The sequence below is a fragment of the Telopea speciosissima genome, chromosome 10 (assembly GCF_018873765.1).
Source record: "Telopea speciosissima isolate NSW1024214 ecotype Mountain lineage chromosome 10, Tspe_v1, whole genome shotgun sequence".
NCBI lineage: Eukaryota > Viridiplantae > Streptophyta > Magnoliopsida > Proteales > Proteaceae > Telopea > Telopea speciosissima.
The window spans coordinates 33,342,721-33,359,202 of record NC_057925.1 but is presented as its reverse complement, the minus strand read 5'-3'; the positions used below and the strand labels follow the sequence as shown (position 1 = coordinate 33,359,202).

The window sequence follows — 16,482 nt, the reverse complement described above, 5'->3', positions numbered from 1 at the left end:
CCACATCCCCTGCAGTGATGCGATTCTGTAAGAAAGTGAAGCTGTGAATCCCTGACCAATGGCGTATTGAGTAGGCACTGACCCATTTATGGCTGGACTCCCTAACATAGTCCAGGTAGTGGTTAAGTAGGGAGTTTTGGTATTTATGGTATCCTCACTTATTGGGATCCCCAGACACGTCAAATTTCGAGGACAAAACTTCTTATAAGGTTGGGGGAATGTTACACTCGCGCCCAAAATACACCCTAATACCCCGGGGCCAAATTGAATTTTTACTGACGGGTGTCGCCACGTTGCCAACGGTCAACACCTGTGACCTTGGACCGTAACAGTAAAAGGTAAAGCTCAAACACAAGGATTGTATTTACACCTTGATGAGCGATTGGACCACACAATGGGTAAGCTTTGAACCCTAAATGTTTGGTATACATATCCCCTCGAAGTCCTGGAAATGTGGGTCATAGCCCGACAACTTTCTTTGTGTTTTTAGCCCTTACAGCAGCGACAGAGTCACGGACGGACTCATAAGACTAATTCCTTCCGTGGATCCGTCCGTGCTGTCTCTTGATTTTTAATTGTTTTTCCTGTGTGGGGCCCACGTTCCCGTGTTCCGGACACTGTGGCTATGTCCTCGGACATAATAGACCCCCACCCTTATCCTCTTTTGAGCTGTTGGGCCATGAAAGTGGCCCACAAGGCTTAACTCAAACAGATAATGGTTTTCTTTTAATTGGACCAAGCCAAACAAGCCCTGGACCAAAATACATTTTTGGGCCTTGAGCTAAGCCAAACATAACCTAACTAATTGGACCTAAGGGCTTAGAACCTTAGCCAAACTGGTCCTAAGCCCAAACTTGAATTAAATGGATTCTTAAGTTTAAGGACCTAGGCAAACAGGCCCTAAGGCCCATTTCAAGTTATAAAAAAGCGCATGAGCTCCTTAGCTCTTTCATTTTCCCAAATCAGAAACCTTGGGAGAAAAAGGGAAGAAAGAGGAAAGAAAGGAGAGGAGAAGAAGATGAAGGAAGGAGCAAGAGAGGAAGCCTTGCTGTCCTTCCCCCTCCCCTCTTGCTGTCTGGACAAGGAAAGAAGAAAAGGAAGGAAAGGGAGGGAGAAGAGAGTGGAAGGTGGAGCATCAAGGCTCATTCGGAGCTTGAGTATTGGGTTTCACTCATCTATGTAAGCTTGTATCCTACTACTCTCTCCCCCTTCTCCATTTTTGGGTTTTGGGAGGTTCTACCTAAGGATGGGTTAACCTAGGGTTCCACTTGGGACTCAAGGTGGAGTTTAGCTCAGCATGGAGTTTCATTAATGAAGACCTATCTCTAATTATAGCTCCAATCAACCCCTGTTTACAACCATTGTTGCTATCCTATGGCTTCCCCAACCCTAAACCCTAGACCTGGACCAAAGGAGTTGGATCCTTGTGAGACCTTGGACCCATGGATGGACTAGGTGCTAATGACCCTAGGAAGGCTTAGGACTCCCCTCTCTAACCCTAAGAGCCATGTGACCTCAAGGTTCCAAGGTGAGAATGAAAATCCTTTCAAATCTCAGACAGAACCTTGATGGATGCACAAACGGATCCATTTGTGGTTCCGTCCATTGTATTTTGGTAACTGGCTCGAACGGAGCCAGGGACGGATTAACCTAGTGGTTCCGTTCCCTCTCGGCAATGTCTTAGGGTTCGGACGGATGCACGAACGGATTCATGGTGAGGTTCCGTCCGTGAATCCGTCCCTCTCATGGGAAGGTGCGCAAGCTGAAGCGTGCCTTTTATGGTTTAAAGCAGTCCCCACGGGTTGGTTCGGAAGATTTTATGGCGCAATGGTCTCATTTGGCTACACCCAAAGCAATGCTGACCACACCCTTTTTATCAAGAGATCTGGAACCAAGATTGCTAGATTGCTTAACTAAAATCATATCTTGGGAAAGAATTTGAAATCAAGTATCTTGGCACATTAAGGTATTTTCTTGGAATTGAGGTTGCACGGTCTACTAAAGGGGTGTTTCTCTCACATGGAAATACACTTTGGATTTGTTGTCTGAGACCAGCATGTTAGGATGTAAACCGTCAGACACTCCTCTTGAAGCAAATGCTTGTCTCTCTACTAAAACAGGTTACCCTATGGATAAAGGGAAATATCAGAGGTTACTGGTCTTTCTCATACTCAGCCGGACATAGCTTTTGCAATCAGCATGGTCAGCTAGTACATGCATGACCCATATACTTCCCATTGGGATATTGTGATCCAAATTTTACATTACTTGAAGGCTGCCCCTGGCAAAGGAATTTTATTTCTCACGATCATCTGCGAGTAGAAGCCTTTACTGACTCTGGCTGGGCTAGTTCTCCTGATGATCGATAGTCAACTTCTGGTTAATGCACTTTTGTTGGAAGCAATTTGGTCCCATGGCGAAGCAAGAAACAGACTATTGTTGCCCGTTCAAGTACTGAGGCGGAGTTTCGTGCCATGTCCCATGGCATTTGTGAATTAATGTGGCTCTAGGGACTGTTGAAAGACTTGGGTTTTCCTACATTATTACTCATGATACTTTACTGTGATAACAAGTCTACTATCAATATTGCCCATAATCTGGTCCAACATGGTAGAACCAAGGATGTGGAAATTGATTGCCATTTTATCAAAGAAAAGCTGAAATAAGGACTGATTTGCACTCTTTTTGTCAAGTTTAGAGACCAGTTGGCCAATGTTTTCACAAAGGGTTTAAGTAGTAAAGCTTTTGGTCCTTTTGTATGCAAGTTGGGCATGTGTATATCCATGCACCAACTTGAGGGGGAGTGTTGTAATATGGGGTATAGGGGTAAAATTGTCCTTAGGAATAATGCAATGTCACCCTAGGGGCTTTATTGTCTTTGTACTCCATTACTCTATTATTATAAATAAAGGTGTACTGGTGTCACATCACAATTCCCAAAACAAACATAATGAAGGCCAGAAAAGATGCAGGTCAAGTTAGCAAGGCCAAGGAAAGGCGTAAAAACTTATGATTGATAAGACAATATGGACCCAGGAATAGTGGATGCTGGAATAGAGTTAATATAGCTACACCCGAACAGTTGCAGTGAGGTTTCAATTAGAATGAGTTAACAACTGGATTCCACCATTTGTTGGGAGGGAAAATATATACCTGAGAAGTAATCACAAAAAGGTTATAGGAAAAGTTTTATGTGCCAATAGTATTTTTATATTCATCATTGTAGCTTCCTAAATCTGTGTGTCGCCTCTCACTACTATATTCCTGCCCCAATTAACCAATTTCTTCACCATAATCATCTAACTTATGTTTCAGTAGTCTATTTAATTTGAGTGTTTTTTCAGTATAAATGTCATTATGGTTTATGAATTATGATCACATTAGCAAGCCAGTTTTCTCTGTTACCAAATACCAAGTAACCTGGTTGAGACAGATACATGGTTAGGTTATATAGTAAATGTGAATGCAGTGTTCAACATGGAGATGGAATGTTTAATACAGAAAAATTCTGAAAAAACCAAGTGTCTCCTTGTTGTGTGACAAGTATAATCTTGAATAAGTTTTATGCAAAATTATGTCAACTGTTAAGAGTAAATAGTTTTATCCTGGCAATAATAGACCGACATAAATATAGAACGAAATACAAATTCAGTGTATAAGGTGTTTATAGAGAAGACCTGTACAACAAAATCAGCCGGAGACTGTCTAGGACCAGTAAGCTTTGGTCGGATCCCTGCATATCCTGGCTCCAGAGATCCATCCTTCAGATTAGGGTAGTATCTTCTTATTTTTGGGTAAAAACTCTGGGCTCGATCAGCAGAGACAGAATAGTCAAACCTGAAAGGGGAAAAAGAAAGATAAGTTTCTGTGAATTGGTTCCTTATGGAAAAATTTTCAATGCAACCATGCAATATATCTTCAAATTATATTCAGCGGATCTGGTAAATTCCTAGCTGATCGATGTGAAGAAATAGTCTCTAAACCATCGTTACTAACAAAGAATGGGAGAGAGGGGGAGGGGGGCAATAGGACTAAGATCCTTCTCTTGTCCAATTTATAGGGACCAGCACACACCTGCATGGCAACAAGTGGAAACAATGAGAAAGACGGTAGGTACAAGAGAGCTAGCATAGAGGATCCTGCTGAGATAACAAAGTTACTCTGCCCTGCCCACCCCATCCAAAGAAAAAAAGTTCCAAGCCATGACCTTGGGGAGAGCCATATACCTCTTTCCCAATATGATCCCTGGCCATGGATAAACTTGGTCATCCCAAAACCAGGGGAATCATAATCATGATGAGGCCATGCTGCATAATATTCACCATGGAGATCTGTTGCCACTCAGTAGAACCCATCAATTTCATCCTCTTTCCCTTATCCTTACGATCCTTGCTTCCAAAGAGTTGCTAGTACCTTCTTTTCTCGTTAGCCTGTCAATCTGAAGCTCCACCATGAGGCCTATGATTTGGGTGCATTGTGGTATGCAGTTTAGATCCCAATTTCAAGTCCATAACTCAAACACATCAACTATTCTTCATACATTTCAAGTCCATACCTCAAATGCATCAACTGTTATTCATAGACAAACTACCACAATTGTTCCCCACAATGCTCCCCTTTTCGTCTTCATTTTATACTCTGATTAGAGCTCCATTTAGTACCATCACTCTCTGTTGGAATATGGGTATTAATGTAACATGGGTAGACCCATGTTATAAGGTTGACCCATGGGCTTTTTTTTATTCTAGTTACTCCTGAGGGTATTATTGTAATTGTTCCTATTCTGGCTTCATATCTATTATAAATAAATCGTGGAGGGCTATCACATTGATAAGCCATTCCAATTATTTCTTCATGGCATCAGAGCCAAAACCAATACCTAAGAAATAAGTCTCAATTCTCAATAATCGATCTCCCTTCTTGAGTTTGATTTTTCCCTTCATCCATCTCTTCCCTCCTCTCAAGATTGATCCCTCTTAGATCGATTCTTCCTCTATTCTTCTAGTTCCTTTAAACCTTAAACCCAACCTTACAACCAAAACTTTTTCCCTCTAGTCTCCATTGTTTTATGGGGGTGGTACTTTGAGGTGATCAAATAATGATCTAATACCTGCCCTGGATCTTACCTCCTTTTTTCTATCCTATTTATGATCTCCATACAGATTGAGATCATTATTTGAAGATTGAAGACATTGCAGATTTTTTTTAGAAAGATATTCTCAGCCACGATCTGCAATTTTTTTTACAGAAGTTCTTGGCATTCCAGATTTTTATTGGCATCAATCTTCTTTCATTCCAGTTTTTTCTGCACTTTAAGATCGACACCACAAAGGATCAGCATCATTCCAGGTCTTCTACAAAAACTGAGAATCATCTTTTTTGCAGAAAACAATTACTGCAATTTTTTTGCACATCATCTTTGTGCTTTGGGCTATTATTCTGTTTTTTTTTGTGATCGATAGTGTGCACCTATCATTACTATGCCTAATTCAGACGTTTCCACAGCATCTACTGGCCCATCTGTTATACAAGGGAATCATCATGATTATCCCTCTTTTCTAGCCCGTCCAGTGAAGCTCGATGGCACAAATTACATACTCTGGTCTACATCAGTTTTTCTTTCCATCGATTCATGGGGCTATAAGGGTTATATATATGGCACTGCTGTCAAGCCAAGTGATGCTGGTCCATTACAAGATAAGTGGAGTTCAAGTGACTCGCTGGTTGTCTTTTCTTCTCAGTGCTATGACTCCAGCCATTGCCCACGGCTATGTGTTGCTTGACTCAGCCGCCAAGATTTGGAAGGCTGCAAAAGATACCTATTTCCAGGTAGGGAATGATGCACAAGTTTATGATATTCAAAGAAAAATCCATGCAACCAAACAAGGAGAACTTACTTTGTCACAATACTACTCTGAACTCCGTAGTCTATGGCAAGAGCTAGATTACCATGATAACTTTCAACTTCATTGCCCTTCCGATGTTACAAAATTTCAGCAAAGGGAGGATAAATTCAGAGTATACACCTTTTTGACTAGACTCAATATAGAATATGACCAGCTTCAATCTCAGGTTTTGAGTCGTTCCCCTTTTCCCAATTTGGAGCAAGCCTACTCTATGATACAGTTGGAGGATACTCGTCGATCCACTATGTTACCACCCACACAACCAGAGAGATCAGCTTTACTTGCTTCTGGGGGTGGCTCTTCTAAGTTCTAATACTGGTACACGTTCCTCGTCTGAGAAGGAACCTCTTAAATGTACCCATTGTGGAAAGGAACGACATACTGTGGATTATTGCTGGATATTGTATAGTCGGCCACCTGATTCGTCTAATGGTCATGGTGGTGGCTGGGGTCGTGGTCGTGGTAATGGTGGTCGTAGTGGTGCACAGGCCAATCTTATTGAAGCAACCGAAACATCTCCGAATACCACACTTTCTGCAGAGGAACTTGTTGTATTTCGTCGTATGGTGACCAACTTTGGGTCCCTCACATCAACATCTGCATCTACCTCTACCTCGACAGTGGTTCCCTCTTCTGAATCCAACCTTGTTTTCTCCAAACCAGGTATTTCTTTTGGTGGTCATTGTGCTTCGGCATTATCTCGTCCTTGGATAATCGATTCTGGAGCCACTGACCACATGACTGGTACATCAAATTTATTTTTTCATTATTCTACTTCTTCAGAAAATGATAAAATTAAAATAACCGATGGTTCTCTTTCCTCTGTATCAGGGAATGGAGCCATCCGCTGCTCTCCTTCTTTATCCTTGTCCTCTGTTTTGCATGTCCCAAAGTTAGCTTCTAATTTGCTTTTCTATTTTTATTTTTTTTTTGTATAGAGAATAAGGTTATATAAATTTAGTATAAACACCAACAACTGTTCAACCAAAATTTCATTTCAACAAAAATAAAATAATTCATCAGACAAAAAACTCAATACAATTGATTATTCATTCTTAGCACCCGCAGGACCCACAAGAACTCCTTGAGCAGAACCTTCCTTCCGACCTCCATCATCTTTCACCTCACCATCTGATTTTCTTATCCTGATTTCATATTTTGCTTCAAATTCAGCAATCTCCTTTTTCTTCTTTTCCAAGGCTTCATTTAGCCGAGAAATCACCTCCTCAAGACCCTCTTTGTTACGCTGGACTGCTGGTAGGACCTCCTTGATGGTTCTCTCCACCAGCACACCTCCAATCATCCAGTAGCATCGCCTGGATGGATCAAGTGGCTGTATGGCTCCAATCACCAAAGAGTGCTCGCTCACTTCCATCTCCAATTCTGTAATTTTTGAGTGAAGTTGGTTGATTTCAGACCTCATGTTGCCATATATGTTGGCAATTGCCTGCTCATTCACTGGTTCCTTACCATCACCTTCAACTTTGTTCGACATGGCAAATGTTCGACGGACGGAGTGGGGAGCATGGTTTAAAATCTCACGAAATTTCGGCGATATATCGCCAAATTTCGTATATCTCGACATGTCCGAGATCCGAAACCAAAAAATACAATATTTCGTCGATATATCGCGAGATATTGAAAAAGTGACAAATAGTGTCACGTGAGGGGCCATTTTATACCATATTTTGCAGCTCTTGGTCGATATTTCGACCGAGAGCTGCTGAAACTCTATTTTTCTCTCTTCTTCCTCATTTTTTGCTCTTCTTCCTCCCTTCCAAGCCTCATCCAAGCATTGTTGAAGCTCCTTGTCGCCGGGAAGACGTTGGAGGGTCATCTAAGCTCATCATCCAAGCCTATTTTCACTATTTAAGGTAAATTCTATTTCTCAAAAACTATGTTTTTTTAAAATACTTTGTACAAATGTTGTTGGATGTTGATGATATTAATATATGTTAGACACCGGAGGCCGATCTACAGCCTCACGGTGTCGAAATTTTTTTCCCATATGTATTTTTTTTTTTCTTTTCTGGTTTTAAAAATTCATTTTCCTACAACTCCATTGGCATCGGATTATGGTGCATCACAACCTTACAATGGATATGGATATGGATCATCATCATATGGGCAGTTTAGTGGGGTAGGGGACTATGACTACTAGTCCCAGTCCCAGTCCCAGGGACATACTGGATCATCTTTTGTAGATAACATCTTTGCATACCCTAGCAGACCTAGCTACCAACCTCACCAGCCATACATGCAGCCAATGCCATCGCCTCTTGTGCCGGCGCCAACATCATATCACAGTGGATCATCTTCTTCACAGACTGGATTGATTGGTAACCCTAGCTTATATCCTAGGATAGGTTACCTACAGTATGTTGATGATTCCATTTACGTGACACTTGTGGATGACTACACTCGTTTCTTCTCCGATTCTATACCATGGTCCACATATGTCCTTCAAACAGAGAGCAATGGACGTCGACTCCAGCGAGGCATGAGTGGGATTGATCCAAGGAGGCACAGCAACTACTATTAGTAGTTTAGCACTTGTAATTTGTAACTTAAGTTGTGATTTCATTGATCTATGAACTTGTGAGTTGTGACTTGCGAGTCTTGTGACTTTGACACTTAGTGTATTACCTTTAAGGCTTTAAGCATTTGAGCTATTGAGTTTTGACTTATTGAATATTATGGATTTTATGAGAATCATGGTACTCATCAATGTGTATTGGCTTTAACTTAATATGTGATGAAGTTAAATACTATTATTAAATATTAACTGCCTAATCTATGTGTATTTAACTATTTATACATTACGGTCAGCGACCGTATGTCAATCAAGGGTGCAAGCCCAAAACACCAATTTGAATTCATATTTTTACAAATTTTATGGTTTAAATGTGTTTATTAAGCTTAAATAAGGCTGTCCATGAAGTTTCAGGCCTAGATATGGCCAAATACCCTCCGAGATGGACCCCCGAAATATTGCAGAAAAAATGCAATATTTCGGTCATATTTCGCGATATTTCGAGTATCTCGAATATCTCGGTAGGCCCGAGATACCGAGATATCGCGAAATATTAAACCTTGGTGGGGAGAAGGTGGGTAGGGACTAGTCGTCGATGTCGGCTGCCCGAGTAGCAAACATAGGATGGGAAGGCAAGAATTTGGGGAGGCAGGCTTGGAACGGTTTAGGAGTTGGACTTTGGAGACCCCAAATTGGGTGGTTCTAATTTGCTTTCTATCAGTAGTTTGACATCTAATCTCAATTGTAAAGCTATTTTTTATTTTTCCCATTTTGTCTTTCAGGACTTGGGGACGGGGAGAACGATTGGAACTGGTAGAATGTGTGGTGGCCTTTATTTGCTCGACGATGATCTTACCTCTAACACTGCTGCCATATCTGGATAGGCTCATAGTGCTACTTCCGCTGACCATCATTTATTTGAATTACATCGTTGGCATCGCCAATTGGGACATCCACCTTTAGGAACCTTAGCTAAAATTTTTCCTTGTTTATTTCAGCAATTAAACTTTATTATGTGAGGCTTGTGTTTTTGCAAAACAAACTCGTTCTATTTATTCTAGTTCAAATAAAAGATGTTCCAAACCTTTTTCTATGATTCATTCTGATGTCTGGGGTCCCTCACGTACATCCTCTATTTCTGGTTTTAAGTGATTTGTCACATTTATTGATTCTCACACACGCACCACCTGGGTTTATTTAATGAGGCACAAAAGTGAAGTGTTTTCTTGTTTTAAGTTTTTTTATAGCATGGTTCAAACTCAGTTTCAGGCGACCATTCAAACTCTTCGGAGTGACAATGGTCGTGAATATTTAGACGGGGCATTTCAAGTCTTTCTTGGTACTCAAGGTATCATTCACCAAACTAGTTGTGTTGACACTCCACCCCAAAATGGAGTGGCTGAACGCAAAAATCGACATCTTCTTGATGTTACTCATTCCATTATGTTTGAAATGAATGTCCCTTTTCATTTTTGGGGCGAGGCTGTTCTAACAGCCACTTATCTTATCAATTGAATGCCCTCTCGGATCCTTGACTATAAATCTCCTCTTGATCTTTTAAAAGGGTCTTCTTCTTATATCATTCCTCCAAAATTTTCGGGTGTGTTTTTTTTGTTCGAAACCACTATGCCCATGGTAAACTTGATCCTCGCGGTCTCCGCTGCATTTTCATTGGCTATTCTCCAACACAAAAAGGTTATAAATGTTACCATCCTTCATCCCATCGTGTTTTTGTTTCCATGGATGTTGTTTTTCATGAGGCTGTGGCATTTTATCCCTCATCGGCACCTCTTTAGGGAGAGTCTACATCTACCACAGAAGATGTGCCGATTACTATTCCTCCCCTTCATGAGCCCACCGATGATTATCATGTACCTTTAGATGATGGTGGTGTCCAGGGGGAGCAGCAAGTTCAGCCAGAGAAAGATTTTAATCAACAGTATTATCGGAAGAAAAAAGGGCAATGGCAACTAAAGCCCACCACTGCATCAATACCAAACCGAGAGTTGTCCTCTGATCCAGGACAGATTGAGACTTTCTCTGATAATATTTCTGATCCTTCAGATTCTTCTCCCTTGGATCCTTCTCATATTATTTCCGAACCTCCTATTATTTCTGATCCATCACTTGACCTACCCATTGCTCTCAGGAAGGGAAAAAGATCTTGTACGCAACATCCAATTTCTCAGGTTGTTTCGTATGAATCTTTGCCCCCCTCATTTCATACTTTTGTTTCCTCTTCATTCTCTATTTCCATACCACAGACTTGGCAGGAGGCATTTGCAAATGCTAGGTGGAAAGGGGCTATGGTCGAAGAAATGCAAGCTCTTAAGAACAGTGGTACATGGGACCTTGTCACACTTCCACTACAAAAGAAGACTGTTGGCTATAAATGTGTCATTGTAATTAAACAGAAAGCTGATGGAACTATTGACCATTTTAAAGCAAGATTGGTCGCTCGCGGCTTTACCCAAACATATGGGATAGATTATTTGGAGACTTTTGCACCTATTGCCAAGATGAACACTATCAGGATAATCCTTTCTTGTGCTGTGAACCTTGGATGGAGTCTACAGCAGCTTGATGTTAAAAATGCCTTCCTCCATGGTGAATTAGAGGAGGAAGTGTATATGGATGTGCCACCTGGATTCTCATCTGCTGCAATTCATAGCAAGGATTATAAACTCAAGCGGGCTTTGTATGGTCTGTAACAGTCATCACGTGCATGGTTTGGTCGCTTTCAGAGCGCAATGGTGACATTTTGTTATAAACAAACCAACGTAGATCACACTTTGTTCATCAAGAAGACGGGTAGCGTTATTACTCTCCTCATCGTATATGTAGATGATATAGTTGTAACTGGAAATGACTCTGCAGAAATTTCCAAGTTGAAGACCTATTTGGCCAAGGAATTTGAGATCAAGGATCTAGGAATACTTCGCTATTTTCTCGGGATTGAAGTGGCCTATTCCTCTAAGAGGCTCTTCTCATCTCAACGCAAGTATTCTTTCGGAAACAAGCATGTTGGGATGTTCTCCTGTGGATACTCCTATTGAGGCCAATACTCTTTTTCGAAGCGTTGATGGTGAACCAGTGGACAAGGGGAGATATTAGAGGTTAGTCGGGCGACTAATTTATCTATCTCACACTAGGCCTGACATTGCTATGTTGCGAGTCTCATTAGTCAATTTATGCATGATGCTCGCTCTAACCATCAGGAAGCTGTATTCAGGATTTTGAGATACTTGAAGTCAGCCCCTGGTAAAGGGGTTTTATTGTCTCCTCATGATCATCTGCAAATTGAGGCCTACACTGACTCGAACTGGGCTGGTTCTCATGATCGTAAATCCACCACAAGTTACTATACATTTGTGGGTGGAAATTGTGTTACATGGCACAGCAAAAAGCAAACAATGGTAGCCCGTTCCAATATAGAGGCTGAATTTAGAGTTATGGCTCTTGGTATTTGAGAGCTATTGTGGCTCATAACCTTGTTCCAAGATTTGAGCATTTCTATCAGTCTGCCAATGCAACTCTACTGCGACAGTAAATCAGCAATAAGTATTGCCCATAACCCAGTTTAGCATGATCGGACAAAACACATAGAAATTGATCGTCATTTATCGAAGAGAATTTGGATAATGGGACTGTTTGTGTTCCTTATGTTCAATCTGGGGAACAGTTGGCAGATGTGTTCACCAAAGGGTTAAGTGGAAAAGCTTTTCAACCTCTATTGTGCAAGTTGGGCATGACGATATCTATGCACCAACTTGAGGGGAAGTGTTGGAATATGGGTATTAATGTAACATGGGTCCCATGGGGTTTTCTTTATTCTAGTTACTCCTGAGGGTATTATTGTAATTGTACCTATTCTGGAACTTTCTTCATATCTATTATAAATAAATCATGGATGGCTATCACATTGATAAGCCATTCCAATTATTTCTTCACTCTCAATATCTTTTAGGCTTCTCAATCCCTATGCTAATAGCAGGAAGTAGTATCATAGGAAATACTCTCGACATCATTGAAAATGGAACTTAAATGCTACAAAACCCCACTGTAGTAGCCACAACCTCTACCAAAATAAACCTTTCTTCTTATTAGGTTTCCATATCTTTTTAGCACTGGTTGATGAATAGAGTTACAGCTGAATGTTACATGCTTACGGCATTGTCCATGTATTGACTCATGATAATACCTTCCATATTCTACCTTCAAGGATAAAATCTCAGATCTGAATCTATGCTTTAAGTCTGATAAGGGATTCACCAAACGAGCCTATCACTCTAACCATATAGAAAGATTCTGAAGAAATAAATCCCTGCCAAACTTCTTGTTGGATGGTCCAACCCAAAACCTAAAGGCATTAGGTGGAGATAGCTCCTAAAGTATATGAAAGCACCAAGGACCGAACTTAACTGATATGGAACTATACCATTATAACTCCCAACATCTCAACACTCCCCCTCACGTGTAGCTTCGGCATACTTGGCTCTACACGTGGACAAATAACTTAGGGAGGACAACAAATGAACCAAGGTAGGGATGTTGTTACCAAGGCGGAAGTGGAGATGCCATGCAGGTCGGCAGAGCACAAGTGGTCAGCGTAGTAGAGCTTGGCAGAAGTAGTGAGACATGCTTTAAACATGTTCAGTCAACCATGCTTGGACGAGTGAGGGAGGCCAAAGCCTTGGTTGCAGCGCTGATCGGATAATTCTGGCGGCGGAAAAGAAAAAATACCCAAAGTATTGGGCTCTGATACCATGTTGGAGGGTCCAACCCAAAACCTTAAGACATCAGGTGGAGATAGCTCCTTAAGTATATTAAGGTAACAAGGACCGAACTTAACCGATGTGGGACTATACCTCTAAAACTCTCAACATCTCAACACTTGCAAAGCAAAGGAGTCTCTAAAATATTTCTTTACTACTAAAACATAATTCAAGAAATTCCAAAATTAAACTGGAAAAACTTCCTAATTGTATTGGAGAACAATCTTCTCAACAAATTTATCCCTTCGGCTCTCCTTAGCTCCTTGAGTGCCATTCCAAATGAGGAAGAGATTGTTGCTGCCATTCATTCCCTTAAGGTTTCAGGTGCTTCTGGCCCAGATGGCTTCAGTATGGGTTTTTTCTTAGCTACCTGGGATATCATCAAGCAGGACCTTATTGCAGCTATTGTCAGCTTCTTCTACAACCCCTACCAGGTCAAAGGTATCAACCACACTTTCCTTTGTCTTATCCCTAAAAAGGAAGGTGCGTCTGCTATAAATGATTTCAGGCCCATAGCTCTTTGCAACCTCTTGTACAAATTCATTGCCAAGATCCTTGCTAGGCGGCTCAAGAGTGTAGTAGATTTTCTGGTCAGTGACAACCAATCGGCTTTCATCCCAGCAAGGCACATCTTGGACAACATCCTTATTTGTCATGACATTATTAGAGGCTTTGAGAGGAAAAGTCGTGCCCCTTACATCCTCCTGAAGATAGACATTCACAAGGCCTTTGATTCTTTAAGGTGGGATTATATTTGTCAGGTAATGACCAAGATGGGATTCCCCTCTATCTTTGTCAACTGGGTTGAGGATTGCATCTCTTCCACAAAGTTCTCTGTTCTTGTTAATGGCAGCCCTGCTGGTTACTTTGATTCCTCTGTGGGAATAAGACAAGGATGTCCTCTCTCCCCGTACTTGTTCACTTTGGCCTTGGAAGCTCTCTACAGGGAAATTCAAATTTGCACTGATCAACAGCTTATTTTGCCCATGCCCAAGTGTAAAGCTCTCAAGTTACCTCACTTGGCCTTTGCGAATGACCTTATGATCTTCTCAAAGGCATCCCTTGCCTCTCTGGACTCTATCATGCTATGCTTGTAGCACTTCCATGAGTTAACGGGTCTTCGCATCAACCCTTCTAAGTCTCTCTTGTTCTTTGCGGGGGTCTCTGAGCAGAACAAGGCTCCTTTCCTGGACAGATCTGGTTTCCAAGAAGGTCATCTCCCTGTGAAGTATTTAGGTCTCCCTTTGGTCCCTGCCAGGCTTTCAGCCCACCACTGCACTCCTATGCTCGACCTCATTCGAAAAAGGCTTCAGCTATGGAAAGGCAAGCTCCTCTCTTATACAGGCCGGTTGGTCCTTATCAGATCAGTTTTAGAATCCTCTTATATTTACTAGTCCGGAATCTACGGGCTGCCTAAAGCTACTATAAAGGCCTTGGAATCTCTTTTGGTTGCTTTCCTCTGGAAGGGTAGTGATACTTCTAGATTCCTCCACCCTCTCCCCTAGGCCGTTGTGTGCCTGCCGAAGAAAGAAGGTGGATTGGGCATTAGAAGAATCAAGGATGTGAACTTGGCTGGTATCTCCAAACTAATCTGGAAGATTGCTTCAAAGCACAAGAGCATTTGGGTTGACTGGATTTACTCAAGGCCTCTTAGGCATGACTCTATTTGGAAGGCTTCCTCGACAAGTGATTCTTCTTAGGTTTGGCGCAAAATGTTAGACTCCTGTCACTTGGTCAGCCATGTTATCAAATCTCAGATTGGAGATGGGCTCTCAACCTATCTTTAGCTAGATCACTGGCATCCAAAGGGTCTCCTTCTTCCTCTGGTCACCCCCAGGACCATTCATGCTTCGGGCCTTCACAAGCTATCTTTGGTAGCTGACATCCTTGATCAATCCGGCTGGGCTCCTCTTGCTTCTTCCTCTACGGTCCTTACAAGCATCTGGAATGATCTCTCCTCCATCACTAGAAGGCCTTCTGGCAGCCAGGACTGTGTAAATTGGTTGGCAAGTAACCCTGCTCTTTTCTCCTCTAAATCTACCTGGGACCTCATTCGGCACAAGGGTCCTCTTGCCGCCTGGAGAAAGCTGCTTTAGTTCAAGCATCACATCCCTAGGTACTGCTTCACGGTCTGGAGGATCTTCAACAATTGTCTTCCCACTCAGACCTTCCTGTAGTATCGCCACATTCCTGTCTCCTCTTCTTGCTGCCTTTGCTGGAACAATGTGGAAGACACTGACCACCTCTTCTTCGAGTGCCCAACTGCGGCAGCAATCTGAAAAGGCATCTTACAAAAATGTTGGTCTGCCCCTAGAAGAATTCCCCCTTTCTCCCGGGAATGAATTTGGATTGATATGACTTTTGGGGGCCTATCGCTGTGTGACACTATTGGAAAGCTTGCTTTTTGTGCTACCCTGAACCACATTTGGATGGAGCGCAATATCAGGAAATGGACCTCCAATTCTAGATCTTACCAACAGATTTAGGATTCCATCTCCTTTGATATTAGAGCAAAGCTTTCGGCTGCTCCTCCCTCTTTTTATACTGACACCCCAAGGAACAGACTTATTGTTGTCTCCAAGGGTCTCTCCTCTGTTTCCTTTTCTTCCCCTAGCCAGCAAAGCTGATGCTGGGGTTCCTTATTTTTTGTTTGGTTGCTCCCCTTTGAGGGCCCTGTGATTTTCCTTTCTTCTTGGTAATGAATTTCTTATTCACCCAAAAAACAATCTTCTCAGAATTTAAAGAGGACCCAAGAACCAAATCAAATTATATTCTATATTTTTATCCCAAGCCACAAGTAGATTAACAAATGGTCTATGGGGGATCCATCATAGCTGCATAGGACAGCTAGAAACTAGGCAACTGTGCCATTCAGATTTACTGCCTGGACATGTTCAAGCCCATGAATATGCCCAAACCCTGGTCCATAATATGGCACCCTAAGGGTTTCATATTTAGGCCTAAAATTACTCCTGGTCAAAGGTCCGTAGAAGCCCATTTACAGCATATATTTGGTGCTTTCCCATGTGTGCCATTGCGTCATAATTAACTGTTTCAAGAATGGGACAAGTCAAATGGGAATGCAATCCACCACTTAATAATTACTGCAATTGTATCATTGGAACCATCCAACCAGTGGCCTTTCCCATTGTAGTTGCAGGCTTTCAACTGTACAAAAAAATGGAATAGGTCAAACAATGAAGAATAGTCAAATGGGAATGAAATCCACCACTTAATAATCAATGCAATTGTATAATTGGAACCATCC

At 41.7% G+C, this 16,482-nt stretch overlaps 2 protein-coding genes across 3 annotated transcripts in view; both read right to left on the bottom strand.

Annotated features, from left to right (window-relative positions):
• The window catches only part of LOC122642969 (L-2-hydroxyglutarate dehydrogenase, mitochondrial), a 65,255-nt gene that overhangs the window by 12,434 nt on the left and 36,339 nt on the right, over positions 1–16,482 (bottom strand). For both annotated transcript variants that reach the window (XM_043836596.1, XM_043836594.1), the window contains exon 4: positions 3,678–3,837. In XM_043836596.1, coding sequence (XP_043692531.1) covers positions 3,678–3,837 — 160 coding nt within the window. The remainder of the gene's footprint in view (positions 1–3,677; positions 3,838–16,482) is intronic.
• On the bottom strand, positions 6,886–7,431 carry LOC122642970 (probable prefoldin subunit 2). Its single transcript, XM_043836597.1, has one exon. The coding sequence runs from the start codon at positions 7,399–7,401 to the stop codon at positions 6,952–6,954; it is 450 nt and encodes a 149-aa protein (XP_043692532.1). The 5' UTR covers positions 7,402–7,431; the 3' UTR covers positions 6,886–6,951.

What these genes read in the sequence shown, in the direction of transcription:
- LOC122642970 (XM_043836597.1), bottom strand. Translation starts at nt 7,401, where the DNA reads ATGTCGAACAAAGTTGAAGGTGATGGTAAGGAACCAGTGAATGAGCAG.